We start from the raw sequence: 25,104 nt of genomic DNA, 5'->3' as shown, positions 1-25,104 counted from the left end.
TACTATATTTTGTACGCACACATGAAATATAGAAAATTCAGTTTTTAATTTCGAAGGCAATGTCTCAGTATACATGCGACCACCTGTAACTAAATGTGCCCCTCATATGTGGGCACGTACAGCTAACACGCATGAACAAAAACAATGATAAATGCCAAGACACATCATCTTGTGTGTACAGTGCCATAACACATTGTTTTTGATGTAGCCAAAGGAAGACAGTTATGAATGTTGCTTCAGTCCTTTAATGCTAATGAAAAGTCGTTCATCATTGAGTCTTGTGTTTTTTTGTCTTAAATATGTGTGACATTAGATAGCTCGCCGGTGAGTGTAACATAACAGCAGCAATTGTTGTGATAGCCAGCAGGAAGGCAGTGACATCTAGCAGCAGAAACTGGTACCAAGTGAGATCCATGGCAGCGCTTCGCAGATGTCGAGCTCCATGGTGCCGCAGTACGTATTCTATCCACCAGATGGCTTGTGGTAGCGACTGTGCCTGGTGATCACGGTATATTGCTGACAACCTCTTCATGTTTTCATGGTAACTGTTGACATCGTATCATGCCATTAGCACATCTTGAGCGTAAATGGACACAATGCAGTTCTTTCAAAGTACAAAGACAACGAATAGGTTATTATTATATGTAGGTATTTCATGTTATTTGTAAGCAAAATCGAGAGATTTTCAAAATATTTCGCAGGGGATCCATGACACCTCAGTAAAATACAAGGCACAATTGAATTTGGGGGCATACTGACATACCTTTAATTTATATCCATCTCAATTTATGAAAGCTTGCTCCAAATGGCGCTGAGAACTTTACTGACTCCACTACCTGTTTTGGCTTTTATGTCAGGCCATTTTAAGTGTTTCTGGAAATTGCTATAAATATAAAATAAATCGTTGCATATAATAGAAGTTTAAAAAAACAAGCCTTACATATGTACAATTTAAGTATAGACAGATTGCCAAACTTACATTATGCCATGGAGAAGCAATGTCAAAATGATAAAAGTGCAAGCTAATGGCCTCTTTAGTTTGCCACAGTACAATTTTTCCACACTAGATGAGTAATTGTAGATTTGAATTGATGCTCCATCCACTGCAACTATTTCTAAGATTTTATTAAATCTAAAAAACTATTTGTAGCCTTTTACTTGTAAAACACAGAATTGGGAATTTTGGACTCTGTCAAAACATAAATCCCCTTAAAAGAATAATTATAATGTGATGAATTATACAGTATAATGTTTGTGATCTTGACACGTAACTTGGCACATATCACTTTAGATCCACCACGTTTGTCAATTAGGTACTGCTTTTCCGTGGCACAACACAAGTTTCATAATCCATTTGTACTTCAACTATACATATGTAAGCCTTGTTTCTCCATCTTCTATTACATGCAATGTTTATATATCTGTCTATATATCGGGCGTTTCAGAAACAAGTGCAGAATTTTTGTGATGTTTGATATAGGCAATCAATTTAAGTATATGAACGTGGGGTCTCTGACTCATAATTATTGCGTTAGACAACGCTAAAACGCGTTCGTTTTGCCTGGAAGAAACATCACTGTACATTGTGGTTACTCCAGTAAATACTCGAAGTGTGCATCATTGACTTGATGGCATAATTTAAGTCGTCGAACCACGGAACGGTACACATTGGGTAACGTTTCATTGGTTTTATCTCGGACGTCTCCTGCAGCAACAGCAATTCGTTCATAGGAGTTTGATAAACACGAGCCTCCACGTGGCTCCAAAGATGAAAATAAAGTGTTGTGAGATATGGTGATCTTGCAGGCCAGTGAACACGTCCATTACATCCAGTCCAGCGTCCAGGGTATTGTCTATCCTCTCACTCGATTTGTGAAATGGGGAAGTGTCCCACCATGCTGGAAGAACATGCGTCTTCTGGGAAGCGGCACGTATGTTCAAGAAACACGACGTAAACACGAGCAGTTAGACGGTGTGGAAGAATGTAAGGCCCTACTGCTTGGCTGTGGATAATTCCAGCCCAAACATTAACTGAAAATCGTTCTTGAAAACAGTGGGCAGCCATATTTCGAGGATTTTCGCGAAATGACACCTGTGAGTTAGGACTTTTGAACATTCCTTCGGGGGTGAAAGTCGATTCATCAGTCCACAGAACCATGTTTGCGATGTCGCGAGTTAGCATTCTCTGCTGCAAAAACCGTACTGCAAAGTCGTTCCGAATTGGAAAATCACTGGGTAGAAGTCCTGTACCTTACACACCTTGTATGGATGACGGAGATCATCACTTAGAGTTCTCTGCTAGAATTAGCATTTAAAACATGAGCACGGAGAATACGCTATCCAAAGTATTGCTGTCTAACATTTGTAGTACTCGTTCCTCGAAACCAGTATTGCGTACACCCCATGATCAATCCTGAGCATGGAAATCTCCTTCTAATGTGCCCTTTTCACGGACACGACGGTTCACAGCAGCAAATGTTCTGTGATTTGGTATCCGTCTGTTTGGACAACGTTCCGCGCGCAAACTTCGTGCTCTTGCCATAGTTCCTGCAGCACCAATGGCCAAGTGAATGTCTGCAGGTTCATTCCACGTGAAAAGTTCCATTTCTACGCATAAAACGGTGTAAACAATCTTTCTGCTTTTTCAAGTGCATACAATTGTTCCATGACACGTTAAGCCCCCGGCCTCCAGTTAGGAGCTGTACTACAGTTATGTACTGTTATTTAGTATGTTCCTTTACCACTCATAATGCGCCCTTAACGCTTTTCATTCAACTTTTTCGTAATGGTTTTCTCTTTTGCATGTAAGTCACTAATTCAAATTGTGAACGGCCGGGCTAGTTGGTCCCGCAATGTTCTTCCCGTCAACGGATGGCAGTACTTTAGCCAATCTGGTGGTGGTGGTGGTGAGTGTTTAACGTCCCATCGACAACGAGGTCATTAGAGACGGAGCGCAAGCTCGGGTTAGGGAAGGATTGGGAAGGAAATCGGCCGTGCCCTTTCAAAGGAACCATCCCGGCATTTGCCTGAAACGATTTAGGGAAATCACGGAAAACCTAAATCAGGATGGCCGGAGACGGGATTGAACCGTCGTCCTCCCGAATGCGAGTCAGGTGTGCTAACCACTGCGCCACCTCGCTCGGTTAGCCAATCTGGTTCACCAGTTTGCTTCCTTCTCCGCGTACGCTACTCCGTGCTCTGCGCTCGCTGGAGGTAACAATGCGTCATACACTGCTGGACATTAACATTGCTACACCACGAATATGACGTGCTACAGACGCGAAATTTAACCGACAGGAAGAAGATGCTGTGATATGCAAATAATCAGCTTCTCAGAGCATTCACACAAGGTTGGCGCCGGTGGCGACACCTACAACGTGCTGATATGAGGAAAGTTTCCAAAGATTTCTCATACACAAACAGCAGTTGATCGGCGTTGCCTGGTGAAACGTTGTTGTGATGCGTCGTGTAAGGAGGAGAAATGCGTACCATCACGTTTTCCGACTTTGATAAAGGTCGGATTGTAGCCTATCGCGATTGCGATTCATCGAATCGCGACATTGCTGCACGCGCAGGTCGAGATCCAATGACCGTTAGCAGAATATGGAATCGGTGGGTTCAGGAGTGTAATACGGAACGCCGTACTGGATCCCAACGGCCTCGTATCACCAGCAGTCGAGATGACAGGCATCTTATCCCCATGGCAGTAACGCATCGTGCAGCTACGTCTCGATCCCTGAGTCAACAGATGGGGACGTTTGCAAGACAACAACCATCTGCACGAACAGTTCGACGACGTTTGCAGCAGCATGGACTATCAGCGGTTACCTTGACGCTGCATCACAGACAAGAGCGCCTACGATGGTGTACTCAACGACGAACCTGGGTGCACGAATGGCAAAACGTCATTTTTTTCGGATGAATCCAGGTTCTGTTTACAGTGTCATGATGGTCGCATCCGTGTTTGGCGTCATCGCGGTGAACCCAAATTGGAAGCGTATCACCCGGCGTGATGGTATGGGGTTCCATTGGTTACACGTCTCGGTCACCTCTTGTTTGCATTGACGGCACTTTGAACAGTGGACGTTACATTTCAGATGTGTTACGACCCGTGGCTCTACCCTTCATTCGATTCCTGCGAAACCCTACATTTCAGCAGGATAATGCACGACCGCATGTTGCAGGTCCTGTACGGGCCTTTCTGGATACGGAAAATGTTCGACTGCTGCCCTGGCCAGCACATTCTCCAGGTCTGCCACCAATTGAAAACGTCTGGTCAATGGTGGCCGAGCAACTGGCTCGTCACAATACGCCAGTCACTACTCTTGATGAACTGTGGTATCGTGTTGAAGCTGCATGGGCAGCTGTACCTGTAAACGCCATCCAAGCTCTGTTCGACTCAATGCCCAGGCGTATCAAGGCCGTTATTACTGGCAGAGGTGGTTGTTCTGGGTACTGATTTCTCAGGATCTATGCACCCAAATTGCGTGAAAATGTAGTCACATGTCAGTTCTAGTATAATATATTTGTCCAATGAATACCCGTTTATCATCTGCATTTCTTCTTGGTGTAGCAATTTTAATGGCCAGTAGTGTATTATACTGTCCATCGCAGCGCTCGACGCAGCAGCACAAAATGTGTGTCCTGGTGTTCATTCCATACTTCTTTATCTTTGTAGTCGTTCCTTGTATTTCCTGGTGTTGTCTTGGCATTGACTTTTTTTTATCGCACCGAGCCTGAACCGCTGTTTTATAAAAACGTCACGTGGTACTTGGTTTTTGTTTTCTCGTGGTTAACTCTATTCTCTTGTTTATTTTCAGTCTCACACCACGTTATGGGCATGTAATAATCCGAAAGCGGTCCTGGCTTAAGCACTGAGAAATAGGAATACCTTACAACTGAAGCGGTATTTTCAACTTCTGCTATAACGCTCAGTTGCTGATGTCCCCCCAGCAGGACTGTTTGCCATGTAATGCACTTTGTTACGGCATAAACCATTGTGTGTTGCTGTTCTTTGCTTTAGCTAGATCAGGGATGTCCAACACGTGGTTCTAGGCGCTTCAGTCCGGAACCACGCTGCTGCTACGGTCGCAGGTTGGAATCCAGCCTCGGGCATGGATGTGTGTGATGTACTTAGGTTAGTTAGGTTTAAGTAGTTCTAAGTTCTAGGGGACTGATGACCTCAGAAGTTAAGTACCATAGTGCTCAGAGCCATTTGAATCATCCAACACGCGGCCTGTGGGCTGCATGCGGCGCAAAGCAAATATCAGTGGGGCCCAAGAAGTGAGCATCTATCACATGATTGGAAAAAAATAAATTCCATAAATCTCTGTTTATGTAAAGTTACGATAAACTGAACATTTCATTTTCAATGTGAAACTTCTTCTACACGATACTATTCTCTCGTTGGTCCGTCCCGTTCTTTCCCTATTTTTTTTTTCTCGGCAGTTATGTTAGTAGTTTTAAGTATACTCGTCTTCTTCCACCGTGGCCCTGGTAGCTAAAAGGTTGAGAACCCTTGATCTAGAAACTTCAGACAAGAGACTACTCAAAGGTATACGTCGAAGCTCTATGTTCACTTATACAGGACTATTCATTAGAGTTCAAGGAATCTTCTGCCTGGCGCATTCCTTGGAGCTGCGGTTGGTCGCGGTTTACGAGTCACCAAGTAAAATTTCAAATTTCGTGAGTAAAAATGTGTCTGATGGTTTGTTTCTATGTACAGACTACTCCTGTAGGAATTTTTTCTATCTAGCAAACAAACAATAATCACACAGAATGAGATTTTCACTCTGCAGCGGAGTGTGCGCTGATATGAAACTTCCTGGCAGATTAAAACTGTGTGCCCGACCGAGACTCGAACTCGGAACCTTTGCCTTTCGCGGGCAAGTGCTCTACCAACTGAGCTACCGAAGCACGACTCACGCCCGGTACTCACAGCCATGTCTCCGCAATATCCTTTCTTTCAGGAGTGCTAGTTCTGCTAGGTTCGCAGGAGAGCTTCTGTAAAGTTTGGAAGGTAGGAGACGAGGTACTGGCAGAAGTAAAGCTGTGAGTACGGGGCGTGAGTCGTGCTTCGGTAGCTCAGTTGGTAGAGCACTTGCCCGCGAAAGGCAAAGGTCCCGAGTTCGAGTCTCGGTTGGGCACACAGTTTTAATCTGCCAGGAAGTTTCATATCAGCGCACACTCCGCTGCAGAGTGAAAATCTCATTCTGGAAACATCCCCCAGGCTGTGGCTAAGCCATGTCTCCGCAATATCCTTTCTTTCAGGAGTGCTAGTTCTGCTAGGTTCGCAGGAGAGCTTCTGTAAAGTTTGGAAGATAGGAGACGAGGTACTGGCAGAAGTAAAGCTGTGAGTACCGGGCGTGAGTCGTGCTTCGGTAGCTCAGTTGGTAGAGCACTTGCCCGCGGAAGGCAAAGGTCCCGAGTTCGAGTCTCGGTCGGGCACACAGTTTTAATCTGCCAGGAAGTTTAATAATCACACAATTCCACAATCTCCGTTTGTGTTCTCGGCTGTAGCGTGCTCTTTTAGTCAGTTGTTTGACGTTTGATAGTACAGTTACAAAAGCCTCAGAACTTAGTAACAGTTTTTAAAAACGCAGACAGCCGACCACGGCAGTCTAACGTAGTGTGGGAACTTGGACAAGGCTGTGCACGGCTTAGACGACCGACAGTCAGTTGCTATTGAATGTTGACCATTTCTCTTCATCGTGGTTGATTGGCCCAAAGCTTCTCCTTTTTTCCAGAACGTAAATACTTGTACAATAAAACGTCTTCTTACTGCGAGATGTGTGATCTGCTCAGAAAACATTTCCTGTATCGTCTGACGATAGGGACACTGATCCGTTCAAGAAAAGAGATGGGAGTCTTCGTTCGGTAAGGAGAAAGAGTAAATAATAAGAAGTGAAAGCTCATTTAGAAAGCAGGACGTGCACGCTACAGAAACTGTCACACGCTCTATCAACAGCTAATAAATTACTTCAAGCCCTTTCTCAGACGTGAGAAAGCCGCAACAAACTCTGCAGTGTATTTTAAAGCTCAGTCATTTAGAAATAGTTAGATTGGACCCAACGTGGGTAATACATTTTCTGTGAAAGGGCAGCTCATTTTTTTATCTACTTATGTTCAAATGTTCAAATGTGTGTGAATTTCTAAGGGACCAAACTGTTGAGGTCATCGGTCCCTAGACTTAAACACTATTTAAACTAACTTATGCTAAGAACAAGACACACACCTTTGCCCGAGGGAGGACTCGAACCTCCAACGGGAGGGACCCGGCAGTCCGTTACATGGCGCCTCTAACCGCGCGGCCATTCCGCGCGGCTATCTACTTACTCTGCTACATCTCCAATACGTCTATTCTTATCCTAATACGCAGCGAGTAACATTTCCGGCGAACAATGCCACAGAATGCTCAAAGTCAAATCTATTCAGCTGGGTACAATTATTTTCGGACTTTTTCCTATCCGCTGTCACACACACCGCAGGCTTTCTTCTCAGCTGTCTGCTCTCTCTCTCTCTCCCTCTCCCCCCCCCCCCTCTCTCTCTCTCTCTCTCTCTCACACTCTCTCTCTCTCTCTCACACACACTCTCTCTCTCTCTCTCTCTCTGTCTTCCTCTTTTTGAATTAAATATAACACGGCTCGTACAACGTGCAGTAGCCGCATACTGCCTGCAGTAAAAGAAGCCCTCCACAGAAATGGCAGAACGATAGCTTAATCAAGGGGTAGTGATCGCTCAGACAAATTTAGTTCCGACAACAATAGTAACATTGCACATTGTCCAAAAATAAAGCTTTTTGAAACTACAAATAACTATAAAGTCACACAATCCGTGAAAGCAATGAATACGTTTCTTTTAAGACGAAATTCAACATTTGTTTTATGAAGTTAATGCTTTTAGATAACGACTAGCTGAAGAAGGAAACAAGCAACGCACTGAAACAGTAACTTGTTAGAAACAAATTTAGAAAATGAAAGTAACCCGTAGTAGAAAGAAAATACATTACTACAGGATTACATAAAATTTGCTGATATAATTGAAGACTGTGCAAAAGAGGGCTGAGAAGAAATACTTAAAGAACAGAAATAAAGCAGGTTTCATTAAATCAAATAGTATATAAGCCAGTAAATGGGACCTAGGAACACGCGTGCAAACTAATTGCTGATACAATGTAAAATAGACAAACATAAAAAATTTTTAATTTGGAAAGAAGCACACTTACAAGCACGGAGGAAGCTACTGTCAATGCTGAAAGTAGAGAGAATGACCTAATCTTGCGTTCAGAATGAGATTTTCACTCTGCAACCGAGTGTGTGCTGACAGATTAAAACTGTGTGCCGGACCGAGACTCGAACTCGGGAAGGCAAAGGTCCCGAGTTCGAGTCTCGGTCCGGCACACAGTTTTAATCTGTCAGGAAGTTTTAAACTTGCGTTGCTGATGTAACATGTAATAAACGACTTGTTGGAAAGCTAGTAACAATAGGATAAGTAACGACATCAAACGGTTTTGTTTTTAACCAAAAACCGCGTAAAAGTGTAAGACTAACTGAACCACTTACTTTCTACGTCGTGGTGACTTATTTCAGTGTGTGATGAGAAGACAAAACCATATCACAGCAGGGAGTGCAGCACTTTAAACTTGTTTAGTGCATCATTATATCTGTGCTGTGTGTCTTAGCAAGACTATACTTTTTTGGAAATAAATCAACTAGATTCTAATTTCAAGAAGGACAGTAATTAAATCACTCATATCATTAATTGCGTTATTTGCAGCATTTGTATTATTTCATATACTACACATCACTACTATAATAATGGATAATCCGAAGCCGGCCGATGTGGCCGAGCGGTTCTAGGCGCTCTAGTTTGGAACCGCGCGACCGCTACGGTCGCAGGTTCGAATCCTGCCTCGGGCATGGATGTGTGTGATATCCTTAGGTTAGTTAGGTTTAAGTAGTTCTAAGTTCTAGGAGACTGATGACCTCAGATGTTAAGCCCGATAGTGCTCAGAGCCATTTGAACCATTTGATAATCCGAAAGAAAAATTCCTTACCTGGGATTCTCAAGAACCGTTCGTATAGCCTCTAAAACAGTATCCTTCGTGACATGCCGGAACTGCAGTCTGTAGCCAATTTCGGCAGTTACCATTTTTTCAACGTTGTAGTGCTGGTCACCCATGAATGGAATCCCAATTAAAGGGACACCATAGTAAGTGGCTTCATTAAAACTCTGCAGGCCGCCTTGGGTGATGAAGACCTTCACGTTAGGATGTGCTGTGGATATCATTCAAATACATTATTAACAACAAGAAATCGCTGCAATCATCAAACTATGAAGAGAAAAAAATCTATCGAATTGTCCTAGTCACTGATCAAGTGATACACAAATGACGCCCAGAAAAATACGTTAGAGATTTTAGAACAAATTTTCACAGAAGAATAAATTAGTTACCAAAAATTGCACTTGTATAATGGAGTACTGAATGTTGCAGAACAATGTGCGGGGTGTTTTTTTCCTTAATGGTTCAAATTTTCAGAAATGGAACAGAAGGAGAAAAATTAAAGATCAGCTAAATAATCTAAGCCCCACTGTCGTTGTTTGGGTTTTAGGGCACGTCAGAAACCGTAAAAGTTCTTCGCGATGAGAAATTGTGGAAACAGATGAAATATTTTCTTTGAATATGTTAAAAAACAGTTACAGTAATTACACAAAATAAATCTATCTACACTCTTGCTCATAAATTAAGGATAATGCTGATACATGGTGAAACAACGCTCTGGTGGGTGGTTTGCGGGTTTAAATTACCTCGGAGTATGACCATGCGGTGCATTTGACCTGTGGTCATCGCACGGTGGTGCTGGCAGCTGTCCACATACGCAGAGGTGTGTTGGTGCATGTCAGAGTACGGTGCAGCGAGTAAGTGTGCAGACGTTTTCAGTCGTGCTAATGATGACTGTGTGTTGAAAATGGCTCAAAGAGCACATATTGATGACGTTATGAGGGGTAGAATACTAAGGCGACTGGAGGCTGGTCAAACACAGCAGGTCGTAGCACGGGCCGTCCGTGTGCCACAAAGTGTGATCTCAAGATTATGGAAACGATTCCAGCAGACAGGAAACGTGTCTAGGCGCTACAGTACGGGCCGTCCACAATGTGCAACACCACAAGAAGACCGATATCTCACCATCAGTGCCCGCAGACGGCCACGGAGTACTGCAGGTAGCCTTGCGCGGGACCTTACCGCAGCCACTGGAACAGTTGTCTCCAGACACACAATCTACAGACGACTGAACAGACATGATTTATTCACCCAGAGACCTGCAAGGTACATTCCACTGACCCCTGGTCTACATCTACATACATACTCCGCAATCCACCATACGGTGCGTGGCGGAGGGTACCTCGTACCACAACTAGCATCTTCTCTCCCTGTTCCACTCCCAAACAGAACGAGGGAAAAATGACTGCCTATATGCCTCTGTACGAGGCCTAATCTCTCTTATGTTATCTTTGTGGTCTTTCCGCGAAATGTAAGTTGGCGGCAGTAAAATTGTACTGCAGTCAGCCTCAAATGCTGGTTCTCTAAATTTCCTCAGTAGCGATTCACGAAAAGAACGCCTCCTTTCCTCTAGAGACTCCCACCCGAGTTCCTGAAGCATTTCCGTAACACTCGCATGATGATCAAACCTACCAGTAACAAAACTAGCAGCCCGCCTCTGAATTGTTTCTATGCCCTCCCTCAATCTGACCTGATAGGGATCCCAAACGCTCGAGCAGTACTCAAGAATATGGCGTATTAGTGTTTTATAAGCGGTCTCCTTTACAGATGAACCACATCTTCCCAAAATTCTACCAATGAACCTTCCCCACAACTGTTATTACATGCTTGTTCCACTTCATATCGTTCTCCAATGTTATGCCCAAATATTTAATCGACGTGACTGTGTCAAGCGCTACACTATTAATGGAGTATTCAAACATTACGGGATTCTTTTTCCTATTCATCTGCATTAATTTACATTTATCTATATTTAGAGTTAGTTATCTATATTTAGAGGAGAGCCTGTAAAGCCTGGTGTCAAGAACACAGTACATGGTCATTGGAACAGTGGTCCGAGGTTATGTTCACTGACGAGTCCAGGTATAGTCTGAACAGTGATTTTCGCCGGGTTTTCATCTGGCTTGAACCAAGAACCAGATACTAACCCCTCAATGTCCTTGAAAGGGACCTGTATGGAGGTCGTGGTTTGATGGGGCACTTACACCCCTGCGTGTATTTGACAGAGAGACTGTAACAGGTCAGGTGTATCGGGACGTCATTTAGCACCAGTATGTCCTCCTTTTCAGAGGTGCAGTGGGTCCCACCTTCCTCCTGATGGATGATAACGTACGGCCTCACTCAGCTGCCATCGTGGAGGTGTACCTTGATACCAGGCAAATGGAGTGGTGTGCCTGTTCTCCAGACCTAAACCCCATCGAGCACGTCTGGGATGCTCTCGGTCGACGCATCGCTGCAAGTCTTCAAACCCCTAGGACACTTCAGGAGCTCCGCCAGGCGCTGGTGCAAGAATGGGAGGCTATACCCAGCAGCTGCTCGACCACCTGATCCAGAGTATGCCAACCCGTTGTGCGGCCTGTGTACGTGTGCATGGTGATCGTATCCCATATCGATGTCGGGGTACATGCGCAGGAAACAGTGGCGTTTTGTAGCAGATGTGTTTCGGGACGTGTTTCTCAACTTATCACCAATACCGTGAACTTACAGATCTGTGTCGTGTGTGATGCCTATGCTATTAGTGCCAGTTTTGTGTAGTGCCACGTTGTGTGACACCGCATTCTGCAATTATCCTTAATTTATGAGCATGAGTGTTCCTTTAATAATACGATGAAAAGAATTTGAAGTTGTGCATGGCTTGCTGCTGCTATAAAGATGGTGAAGAGCCACCCAATCTTCGTCCTTCTTAGGGTAACTCCTATTAATTATTAGTTATTACCAATTCTTATGATAAGAACTACGCTCATCTGAAACCTTCTCGTATGTTACTGTTAATAATTAGTACATCTATTTAAACAGACAGGAGGAATAAGCCCAACAACCCACATGAACATGTGTTAGAACGAACTGTCTGCAACTCTTTTCAGAGGAATAACAGGGATGTGTGATGGAGTGATAACTGAAACCTTTTCTTTTGGTTGTGTGTTCGCGCCCTTCACCTGTTAAAACCTACTTTGCCTTGCCTGGTCTGCATTCGTTCTTCTGCTGCACTCCAACTGGTGTGACGTAATTACTCTTAGCATGAACAGAACACAATTCAGGAAGACGTTCATAGATCATCAAATAAATCTACTCTAGTAAAAACGCATTATTTTCTTGAGACCCATGTCCTGCGATTAGTGTGGTGCACTTTAATAACAAAGAAAACCGTGCACCAGCATTCCAGGACCTTACACGTAGACGCTAATTCTGATTGTCCGGCAACACTCCCAAATATACGAGTAAATCTGCGATTCCTGCCTTTTGAATATATTGTCAACTAGTCAGTTACTTTATAATTTTCGAAAAAAATATTTATTATTTTTAATGAATTTCTCTACCCGATTCCATAGATGTTTCAAATTTTTCCCTTAAACTTACCCCAAAAATTTATGTCTTTTTTCATGGCGATGATAAACTCGGTAGTACACGTGCGCTGATGTTGCTAAGAGTGTACTACACGATATTTTCAGGTTCTAGAACCTACAAGCAAATCAGTCCCTCTTTAAGAAGTATGTTGATAAAATTCAACAACAATTAACGATTATTGTTTCTCTGGCAATTTTTTTTAGGGTTAAAGGCACTGCCAATGCGACTGTTCATAGTTTCAATTTGTCAACATAAGCGTTCTGCCTTAAACAATGGTCTGTCGCCCCATTTGTAACTCTCCTGCCAATTGTGACGTCAGGAGCATTTGCTTTCCTATTATTCACACTTTTGATGTTGTTATGTGTTACACTGATTCCTCTAACGTCAACTTTCTAGCAACACTGCTGGAAATAACTTTGAGACCATGATACGTCTCAGAAATGTATTTTGCTGGATGGACTGGTTTTTTTTCCACCCATCAGGACGTGAGATGAGTTCAACTCGTTGGTAAGAGGTGTCTGACCTCACAGACTGCGTCTGTAGAAACCTCGCATTAGTACTCCAGAACCCTCCCTATGCTTTGTTCTGCCTTTGCCATGGGTGATTGGTATTTTACTCTCAGCGGCCCTCAGCGCTACTGGGATGGGACGTGGCTGTCGTTCACTCCAGGGAATTAAAATTGAGGTATCTACGAATCCAGAAGTCGGATTACTATCTGGATTGCAATCAGTATCAAGTTTGACAGAGCTCACGTTAAAGATATTCAACTACCATTTCTTCTTTTAATCTACTGACTTTATTACGTTACTTACGTAGCAAGACATGAGCGTGCTCAGTGTGATCTCATTGCGCTACCACATCACAAATTGTATAAACGATAAACGTATTAACGATAGATATATACGAAGGGGTGCTGAAAAATAATGCCTCGGAGCTTTTTACGTGAAAACTCTTAAAGCTTTTTAAATAAAACAAGAGTTATTGATATTCTACATCTTTATTCTTCTAATGTACATATTTGGAACCCTCTACAGCTAGAGACCTCCGAATTGTAGCATCTAACATGGCGGGGTAAAAATAGAAATGAGCGTATGGCCGCCAAGTGCAAGTCTTATTTCAGTCGACGCCACATTGGACGACTTGAGCGCCGGTGATGAGGGTGAAATGATGATGAGGACAACACAGCACCCAGTCCACGAGCGGAGAAAATTCCCAACTCGGCCGGAAATCGAACCCAGGCCCGCTTGCATGGGAGACGAGCACGTTACCACCCAGCTAAGCAGGCGGACATGGCGGGGTGTAATGTAACTTGTCGGTGCGTGCGAAACATTCTACTGTAATCGAGTGTCGAATTCGAAGAGTTCGTGCACACATCGAACACTCTCTCCTGCAGCATGACAATGGCGTAATAAACACGATGGCTGCTACATCTGTAACAAATTCGTCGCTTTGCGTTTACTGCCATTGATCATCGACCATGAGTCCCGACTTGGCCCATCCGATTTTCATCTGTTTCCGTAACTTGAAGAACACCTTCGAGAACTTTACTTTGATAGTGACGAAACGGTGCAAGCAGAGGTGAGGTTGTGTTCCGCCAACACTGTCAAATATTCTACAGTGACGGTATCAACAAACTGGTCTCTCGTTGGGAGAAATGTGTTCACCGCCAGGGCGACTATAATGAGAAACAAATATGTGTAGACATGAAGAATTAAGATGTAGAATGTTAACAAACTTTGTTTCATTTAAAAAGCCTTCAGAGTTTTCACAAAATAAAATTCGGAGGCATTAGTTTACAGCACGCCCTCGTGTTAAGATATTATGAAATAACTTCCTTGGAACATTGTGTAGCTGTAGAGAGTGAAAACTGTCGAAGGAGACGGAGATTGGAATGTATGTAACTGAGGGTGTATGTAACTGAGGATGTTGTGTGCATGTGCTGCTCTGAGATAAACAGGTTAGCACAGGAGAGGAAGACATGAAGGGTCGCATCAAAGTAGTCTGATGACTGATGTTAAACAATCATAAATTTCTTGTAGCACCAATAAATTTTTTATGCTTTTCTGACAGTTCCTTCGAAGCGTTGCACTTTGTTACCATAATTGCAAATCATAAAACTTTTCTTTTGAGGTAGAAAGTATGATGTGGTATGAAAGTCTGAAATGAAAATACAAACGCTAATCCTTTCGCCTCGCAGAATCATTGATTATACTCTACCAGCACTTACCGCAGGCGAAAAGTATTCTTACTAGATAATTATACTCGGTAATTGCATAAGGGAACACTACATTAAATCTTTTTCTTAATTTCTCTTATTCAGAGAGTGTGTACGATCTGAACGTAAAATACGAATCATGCTGTGTGAGGACAAGAAAACTATAAGAACGAGATAGATTTAGTCCATTAGTCAAAAATTAATTAATAATTTAGCTCCCCATGTTCCGCATTAAGCGTTGCTTGCCATCGTCACCACAGGGGAATGCACCTAATGTACAAAGTTAGTGTTACTGGTAATGTAAAATAAATCTTACTCCTGTGACTATTGTGCGTAAATACAAATTTTTGTACATAAATTTCTGGTACTGGTACCCCGGTGAAAACCGGAATCGATGCAGTTTCGAAGGTTTGCGTGTCATTGTGCTAATTTTTATATTGATAGAGCTCTTCATATGACGTCACAATACCCAGCAGACCACATTGCAGACCATTTCACTTCACAAAAATACCTAATGGTCAAAAGGAGTTGAAACCAGGACCTCAGAGAAGCCACTAACCTCATCCACTAATATTGTGATGATGATGAGGTCCCATACTCCGAGGAGCATAGGGAACGATGCGGGAGACCCGCATCGCCGACTAGGCAAGGTCCTCCGACCGTAATGGGGATGAATGATGATGATGAAGACGACACAACAACCCCCAGTCATCTCGAGGCAGGGAAAATCCCTTACCCCGCCGGGAATCGAACCCGGGACCTCGTGCGCGGGAAGCGGGAACGCTACCGCAAGACTACGAGCTGCGAACTAATATAGTGATCTACAAAGTCCTAATTCCATGACAGTGCAACGCAGTTACCATGTACACATTTATAATTAACAGTTGTTAATCTTAGCATAAGTGTTAACGATGTAGAACTTCGCTGATAAACACTGGACTTCTTTGCGTACTTCTGTTGCAGTACTCGAACTTTGGAATGATGAGTTTCAAACCCCTATTCGGCTATCGAGGTTCGCATTTCAGGTGGTTGTTCTAAAATGAGCAAGGTGAAAACTCCTGGACGGTTCTTTCGAAGCGGAAACGGCATATTGTGTTCCTCAATATTGTTCTTAAAGCGATTAGCAACGATGGAGCGCTACACATCAATCTTCCTTCTACATTATTACACGTATGGTGGAATTATTACAACTTTCAAAATGTTTCCCATTTCCTCTTACAGCACAGCCGTCATCCCACCGTCCTACAACGACAACCTTTCTTTGACAGAATGTCTGTGCTGTAGTGAATGGTAAGCCTTTGGAGACAGATGGTGGTACTGACACGAGTGTCTTTTGGGATAAAGTATCTTCCCTCAAATTCCTAAAGCCTTCACAATCTGTTCATCCAGTAATACACTCCTGGAAATTGAAATAAGAACACCGTGAATTCATTGTCCCAGGAAGGTGAAACTTTATTGACACATTCCTGGGGTCAGATACATCACATGATCACACTGACGGAACCACAGGCACATAGACACAGGCAACAGAGCATGCACAATGTCGGCACTATTACAGTGTATATCCACCTTTCGCAGCAATGCAGGCTGCTATTCTCCCATGGAGACGATCGTAGAGATGCTGGATGTAGTCCTGTGAAACGGCTTGCCATGCCATTTCCACCTGGCGCCTCAGTTGGACCAGCGTTCGTGCTGGACGTGCAGACCGCGTGAGACGACGCTTCATCCAGTCCCAAACATGCTCAATGGGGGACAGATCCGGAGAGCTTGCTGGCCAGGGTAGTTGACTTACACCTTCTAGAGCACGTTGGGTGGCACGGGATACATGCGGACGTGCATTGTCCTGTTGGAACAGCAAGTTCCCTTGCCGGTCTAGGAATGGTAGAACGATGGGTTCGATGACGGTTTGGATGTACCGTGCACTATTCAGTGTCCCCTCGACGATCACCAGTGGTGTACGGCCAGTGTAGGAGATCGCTCCCCACACCATGATGCCGGGTGTTGGCCCTGTGTGCCTCGGTCGTATGCAGCCCTGATTGTGGCGCTCACCTGCACGGCGCCAAACACGCATACGACCATCATTGGCACCAAGGCAGAAGCGACTGTCATCGCTGAAGACGACACGTCTCCATTCGTCCCTCCATTCACGCCTGTCGCGACACCACTGGAGGCGGGCTGCACGATGTTGGGGCGTGAGCGGAAGACGGCCTAACGGTGTGCGGGACCGTAGCCCAGCTTCATGGAGACGGTTGCGAATGGTCCTCGCCGATACCCCAGGAGCAACAGTGTCCCTAATTTGCTGGGAAGTGGCGGTGCGGTCCCCTACGGCACTGCGTAGGATCCTACGGTCTTGGCGTGCATCCGTGCGTCGCTGCGGTCCGGTCCCAGGTCGACGGGCACGTGCACCTTCCGCCGACCACTGGCGACAACATCGATGTACTGTGGAGACCTCACGCCCCACGTGTTGAGCAATTCGGCGGTACGTCCACCCGGCCTCCCGCATGCCCACTATACGCCCTCGCTCAAAGTCCGTCAACTGCACATACGGTTCACGTCCACGCTGTCGCGGCATGCTACCAGTGTTAAAGACTGCGATGGAGCTCCGTATGCCACGGCAAACTGGCTGACACTGACGGCGGCGGTGCACAAATGCTGCGCAGCTAGCGCCATTCGACGGCCAACACCGCGGTTCCTGGTGTGTCCGCTGTGCCGTGCGTGTGATCATTGCTTGTACAGCCCTCTCGCAGTGTCCGGAGCAAGTATGGTGGGTCTGACACACCGGTGTCAATGTGTTCTTTTTTCCATTTCCAGGAGTGTATAATTTTCACTCATCAAGAGAATAGTAACAACCCGAAAGGCATACAAAGCTGTAGCGGAAAGTTACCCATTATTCGACATTTAGCTGGAACCACACAGCGGGAATTTCCCAGTTCAGAATACACGACCACAGGTTACACTGCAAGCCAGTATCTGCTATCAGCACAAGCGACCAACTAAACTACCACCCATTCTGACTGACGTCCATTTTCTGAGCTCAAACACAATGAGGTAACTCTAACAGAATGACCTCCTCCACGCCAATCAACATGGATTCCTAAAACATCAATAGTGCGAAACCCAACTTGCGCTTTTCTCAGGTGACATCCTGAAGACCATGGATGAAGCCAGTCAGGTGGACGCAGGATTTCCTGTCTTCCGAAAAGCATTTAACTCGATACTGCACCAACGTTTTCTTAAAAAAAGGTATAATTATATGGAATATCGAACAAAATTGGTGCCTGCATTGAGATTTATTGGTAGGGACGACGAGATAGTATCTTCGGTACAGAGACATCAACGGAAATAAAAATAACTTGAGATATATCCCATGGAAATATGTTCGGACCCTTGTTGTTTACGTTTGCATTTATGACGTGGCAGACAATACTGATAGGTACTTGAAAAATGTCGTGTTACCATCATGAGCTGCTAGTAAAATACTTTACTTATACAACTATTTTCAGTCGTCTGACCATCATCAGGTTCATAAAAGTATTCACAGCATCGTATTAGCTGACGTATTAGATCGTGATCGTCAGGTGATTAAACCACGAATAATACACCTGTTGTCAAATCGTAACATGAATTACGTAGCCGGTCTATAGAAACTGTGCTAGGGAGTGCACATGTTGATGTTAAAACTGAAACCGGCGTTAGCACGATGAACAAAATGGTTCAAATGGCTCTGAGCACTATGGGACTTAACATCTGAGATCATCAGTCTCCTAGACTTAGAACTACTTAAGCCTAACTAACCTAAGAACATCACACACATCCATGCCCGAGGCTGGATTCGAACCTGCGACCGTAGCGGCAGCGCGGTTCCGGACTGAAGCGCCTAGAACCGCTCGGCCGCAACGACCGGCGCCCACGAAAAGTTGCACTGACGTGCTATGACCCGATCTGTAGAAAATGGGATAGTGGCCCATCCTGCATATACCATAGTAGTTTAGTAGATAGAAGAAACTTCAGGCTTGGAGCTGGCCAGTCATCGTAAACTACACTCCACGGTATTTCAATTGGGACCTCCCAGTCATCCTCGTGCGAGCCATCGAAAAGTGATGATGACGTTCTCCGTTCTACGATAGACACAGCGATTCACCTAGAACTTGCGCCGTAAATATTGCGGAAATAGAAAGTGCACACGATGAACATATTCAAATCACACAGAGGCGTCAGGTTGTATAAATACAGTATTTTAGCAGCAGCTCAAGTCGGTAACGCGACGTTTTTCAAATATATAAGAGCTATGGGAAACCACATCCTAAAATATGTTGATTGTTACATGGGCTGTTTGGAGATCATGTAGTTAACTACAATGAAAATATCTTAAAAAGGCTGCACAAATATCCAGTAAAGACCTGCTACGATTTCAGAGTGGTTCAGTTATTGGCTACTTGTCTTCAATGTCCAGAAATTTAAAATATGGCCCTCATATGAACAAGAAAATAGTACCTCATGACTACAATGTCAGTGGGTCTAAGTTGGGATCAGTAAACTCATACGAATACCTCGGTGTAACAATTTGTAGGAATATAAAATGCCGGCCGGAGTGGCCGAGCGGTTCTAGGCGCTACAGTCTGGAACCGCGCGACCGCTACGGTCGAAGGTTCGAATCCTGCCTCGGGCATGGATGTGTGTGATGTCCTTAGGTTAGTTAGGTTTAAGTAGTTCTACGTTCTAGGGGACTGATGACCTCAGAAGTTAAGTCCCATGGTGCTCAGAGCCATTTGAACAATTTTTGAATATGAAATGGAACGATCTCATATCCTCAGTCTTAACTAAATTAGGCGGCAGACTTCGTCTCATTGGCAGGGTATTTGGGAAATGACAACAGTCTAAAAGGGAGACTGCTTACAAAACAATCGTGGAACCCATCCTACAAGGTCACATACAAAGAAGGACGGCGTGAAGAGCCACAGGTTAGTTTGAGCGTCACGGAAACGTGGGAAACATAGCCACCAGTTATTCCAGCGAATAATCTAGAGCCGGCCGCTGTGGCCGAGCTTTTCTAGACGCTTCTGTCTGGAACTGCGTGACCGATACGGTCGCAGGTTCGAATTCTGCCTTGGGCATGGATGTGTGTGATGTCCTTAGGTTAGTTAGGTTTAAATAGTTCTAAGTTCTAGGGGACTGATGACCTCAGATGTTAAGTCCCATAGTGCTCAGAGCCATTTTAACCATTTTTGAATAATCTAGAGATATTCTTCAGCCTCCTAGGGAGGGCTTCCATGGGGATTCTGAAAATTAGACTAATTAAATAAAACAAAGATGAATTCAGGCAACCGTAGTTCACGCGATCCACACGCCAAAGTAATGGCAAAATTCATAATATGACGAACCATGCAAAGTGCTCTCTACCATGCACATCATAGTTGTTTACAGAGTATGTATTTGAATGCAGATGTTGGGTTGGGTTGGGTTGTTTTGGGAAAGAGACCAAACAGCGAGGTCATCGGCCTCATCGGATTGGGGAAGGACAGGGAAGGAAGTCGGCCGTGCCCTTTCAAAGGAACCATCCCGGCATTCGCATGGATCGATTTAGGGAAATCTCTGAAATCCTAAATCAGGTTGGCCGGACGCGGAAGAATGTAGATGTAGAACTGTGTCATGGTGCACAACAAAAACATCTTTTCAGACCGCAATATGTTTACTGTTAACAAAACAGTTTACAAATTATTTAACATCAAATAACATTCTGGACGAGCACCAGTCTGGTTTCCGGAAAAAAACAGCACCACCACTATCGTTCTTCTAAAAGTGACTGACGAACTGAAACGAGCTATCGCCAAACAACAGGCGGCTATTGTGTCCATTTTGAATTTCAGCAAAGCTTTCGACACTTTCCTTTTTGGGATCGTATTGGCAAAATTATTAAGTAAAAATTTTCTTCAACTGCAGTACAATGGTTCGACACATACCTACATTCCACCAACAGAGTTAATGATCGGAACAGAGTAGTTACGATCGAGGAATGTAGTAGAGTGGTCCCAAAAGGATCCGTATCGGGCCCATTACTTTTCCCATTATGTGTTACACACGTGTCGCCTATTATCTCCCACTGGATATACCGTTTATATGCTGACGGCCTTCAGTTACATCTAGGTGTAAGCCCAACAAACCTGTGCACAGCCATCGAGCACATAAATGCTGACTTGCTTTCTTTACCAGGGTGGACGCAGAACATACTTTGAAACGTAGCCCATCTAAACTGCAGGCAGTCTTAGTTGTTGAAAAAACACAGTACCTCTTTCAGTCTTAATCCTAAACAGCACAGAAATAACCTTTTCTATTTCTAATGAAGATACTGACCGTCATTTAGACTTGACTGAACAGACAATTGCATTCTGTAAGAAGGTATCATCTTCACTTCATTCGCTACAGAAATATAAAAAAAGCATTTCCTATCGAGATTAAAAAGCAACTCGCAGAGTCACTAATACTCTCCATTTTTGATTTTGGTGATAGGACTCTCCAAGGACTTTCGTATGAGAGTTCACGCCGGTTGGATGAATGCTTGTATGCAAAACATTTGTGACGTAAGCTATTTCGATCCTATCACTCTTGCCTACGAACAATTATCGTGGCTACGTGGCGATAAGCTACAGATTATCATACCATGTGTTTGCTCTATCGCTTCTCAATCACTGTACACTTTCTTATTTAGCTTCAACCCTTACACTAGTATCTGAACAATATAGTAGAAACACTCGTTCTAGCAAAGTAAAACTGTCTCTGTACAATCACATAACACTACCATGTTTTCTGAATCATTGTCTGTATCAGGATCCTACTCTGAAACAATCCTCTTCGAAATATTAGTCAAATTAAAATGCTTTCAAACTTGATGAGATAACTAGTGGCCCACCTTATAATGCAGTAGCAACCTCTTCCACATTCTGTTCAAATGGCTCTGAGCACTATGGGACTTAAACATCTGAGGTCATCAGTCCCCTAGAACCTAGCACTACTTAAACCTAACTAACCTAAGGACATCACACACATCCATGCCCAAGGCACGACTCGAACCTGCGGCCGTAGCGGTCGCGTGGTTCCAGACTGAAGCGCCTAGAACCGCTCGGCCACCATGGGCCAGCCTTCCACATACTGTCTGTAGCTCACTTTCGTCAGCTCTCCCTACCCCCACCACTTTTCCCTTCCCTCGTCTATAGAGTTCTCTACTGAAATGCTCCCTTTCCTAACACCCATTGTCACTTTCACTTCGATCTTTTCCTCTTTCATTATTCCCTCCACTTCTCTAATTCCGAACAAGGCTTCGACACTGCTACATTATTCAACATTATTTTTGACTCCATTATTTTGTTATTGTAATTACTGTTACTATTATTATTGCCAATTTTTACTTTTATTAATAATTGCCAATATTATTATTATTGGATTTATTATATAATAATAATGAATATCATTCTTAATACCACCATTATTTTATCATTACTGGTGTTATTATTATTATTATTATTATTCATCACCATGTCCGCAGCTCGTGGTCTTGCGTTTTCGCTTCCCACGCACGGGGTCATGGGTTCGATTCCCGACAGGATTTTCTCTGCCCCGAAATGACTGGGTGTTGTGTGTCATTTATCATCATTGACTCGCAGGTCGCCGAAGTGACGTCAACTAAAATGAACTTTAATACGGCGGCCGCACTGCCTAACATGGGGCCTCCTGGCCAACAATGTCATATGATCATTTCATTATTTATTATTATTGCCTATTATTATTTTCTATTAATAGTGAAATTTATTATTATTGTGATTGTTATGCAATATTTTTTGTGTGCGTTGTGCCTTGCCAGATGTAAGAGAGGGCCTAAAGGCCCTAATATAGTCAGGTTAAATACGCAGTAAATAAATAAATAAATAAATAAAATAAATAATGTATAATGATGCATTTCGCGGAGATTAACGTCACTGCACAGTGTTACTGCTACCAGACTCTCTACCGACCATGCACTTAAAGATCATCAGCTGTAAGTACTTAGATACCAAATTCCATTAAAAACACTAATTCACAGGGGTTCTTCATGAACATGACAACAACAATAATAATAAAAATAAAAGCGGTAATAAAATACTATGATATAAAAATACGACATACCAAGTACAGACTGTTGTGGCAACCACTTGGACAGTTTGACGTTAGGTGGCAGGTCTGTCGTGTCGTCCTCCTCCCATTTCCAGAGCACTCTCTGCGGCAGTTGGGAGAAGGCGTCGAGGAAAGCCCGTCGCTTTTCTGGTGGCATTGTGCTACTCAGTACATTGGTACCTAGGCTGAAGTAGATAACACCTTCAGTTGCTTCATCCAGCCAGTACTGAATATCCTGTAGGCGAAACACAGTGCATACTCTGAGGTGAAAAGAAAGTTATACAACGACCAAGAAGATCAATTAGTCGTATAGACTGCCTTTGTGACTGCCCATTCAAAAAAGTAGACAGTAGTGGTAAGCTCTCATGTTGGAGATGTCCCTCCTGTTGCCATGGGTAGAGCAATACGTAAACATGTCACAGGATCAAAATGTGTTCACTCTATTATGGAGGATATGGGCTGGTCATGTGGCTCGGGGAAAAGATGTCATGTGGTCAAAATAAGTGGCAGATTGGAGCCAAATTTATCAAAATAGACCAAGGGGAAGACAACTGGGCAGATGGGCAGAGACTTAAAAAAGACAGCTGGAGTGAACTGGCAGCGGTAAGCTCAATGTCAGGAGAAATGGAACAGCCTGCAGGGATCCTGTATAGCAGACCGATTCGAAAGGGCCACATAACCATGTCACTGAACTGACGGACGTTGATGATGATTATGAGGTGGGGGTATTGAGACATGGCATAACGATGTGCATCCCAAACTGTTTGCTGTCGAAAACTGAGCCTAATGGCTGCCTGCACCTGGGGGCTGCCAGACTGCCACAATTTCAATATCACAATAGTATAAAGTCGCCATGCCAACGGCCTTGCCGCAGTGGTAACACCGGTTTCCGTCAGATCAGCGAAGTTAAGCGCTGTCGGGCTTGGCTAGCACTTGGATGGGTCACCGTCCGGGTCTGCCGAATGTTATTGGCAAGGGGGGGGGGGGGGAGAGGGGGGGCACCCAGCCCTTGTGAGGCCAGTTGAGGAGCTACTTGAATGAGAAGTAGCGGCACCGGTCACGAAAACTGAACTGACAGCGGACGGTAGAGCGGTATTCTGACCACATGCCCATCCGTATCTGTATCCAGTGACGACTAAGGGCTGAGGATGACACGGCGGCCGGTCGGAACCGGTGTGACTTCTGTTCAGACGGTGTTTGTTTGTTGTTATAATGTCGCCATACCGTCACTACTATAAAGGAAATTTAAAAGGCGAAAACACCGTTCGACAATGATAAAAAAAATACAAATTGTTAAAAGCAGGAGCGCCTTTCTTTCTGCACGTCGTCGCTAGAAGTACGGGATTTGGAGGTAGAGTGGGGACACGGGTATACAGGGACTGACGGCCAGAGTGAGATAGTCGCGACAAACACAAACAGGACATTTGAACATTTAGTTTATAACTAATAACACTCGTTGAAAAATTATCACAGCTTTAACCAAGACGTAATTCAATGATGTGCTTCATGTACCACTAAATTATATATGAAAAATCTGATAATATTCCAAATTCAAGCGTTTATTTGATATACACTCCTGGAAATTGAAATAAGAACACCGTGAATTCATTGTCCCAGGAAGGGGAAACTTTATTGACACATTCCTGGGGTCAGATACATCACATGATCACACTGACAGAACCACAGGCACATAGACACAGGCAACAGAGCATGCACAATGTCGGCACTAGTACAGTGTATATCCACCTTTCGCAGCAATGCAGGCTGCTATTCTCCCATGGAGACGATCGTAGAGATGCTGGATGTAGTCCTGTGGAACGGCTTGCCATGCCATTGCCACCTGGCGCCTCAGTTGGACCAGCGTTCGTGCTGGACGTGCAGACCGCGTGAGACGACGCTTCATCCAGTCCCAAACATGCTCAATGGGGGACAGATCCGATCTTGCTGGCCAGGGTAGTTGACTTACACCTTCTAGAGCACGTTGGGTGGCACGGGATACATGCGGACGTGCATTGTCCTGTTGGAACAGCAAGTTCCCTTGCCGGTCTAGGAATGGTAGAACGATGGGTTCGATGACGGTTTGGATGTACCGTGCACTATTCAGTGTCCCCTCGACGAT

At 44.2% G+C, this 25,104-nt stretch overlaps 1 protein-coding gene and 1 non-coding gene across 2 annotated transcripts in view; one reads left to right on the top strand and one right to left on the bottom strand.

Annotated features, from left to right (window-relative positions):
* Positions 1 to 268: 268 nt before the first annotated feature.
* LOC126252128 (UDP-glucosyltransferase 2-like) overlaps positions 269 to 25,104 on the bottom strand; it is a 97,417-nt gene continuing 72,581 nt past the window's right edge. Inside the window, exons 5-7 of the mRNA XM_049952994.1 lie at positions 22,998 to 23,220; positions 9,056 to 9,275; positions 269 to 545 (exon numbers count right to left, since the gene is read on the bottom strand). Coding sequence (XP_049808951.1) covers positions 269 to 545; positions 9,056 to 9,275; positions 22,998 to 23,220 — 720 coding nt within the window. The remainder of the gene's footprint in view (positions 546 to 9,055; positions 9,276 to 22,997; positions 23,221 to 25,104) is intronic.
* Positions 6,374 to 6,448, top strand: Trnap-cgg (transfer RNA proline (anticodon CGG)). Its single transcript has one exon. It is a non-coding gene; the product is annotated as a tRNA-Pro (tRNA).

Source organism: Schistocerca nitens, chromosome 4 (genome assembly GCF_023898315.1).
Source record: "Schistocerca nitens isolate TAMUIC-IGC-003100 chromosome 4, iqSchNite1.1, whole genome shotgun sequence".
Lineage (NCBI taxonomy): Eukaryota > Metazoa > Arthropoda > Insecta > Orthoptera > Acrididae > Schistocerca > Schistocerca nitens.
This window is presented reverse-complemented; position numbering and strand designations above follow the sequence as displayed.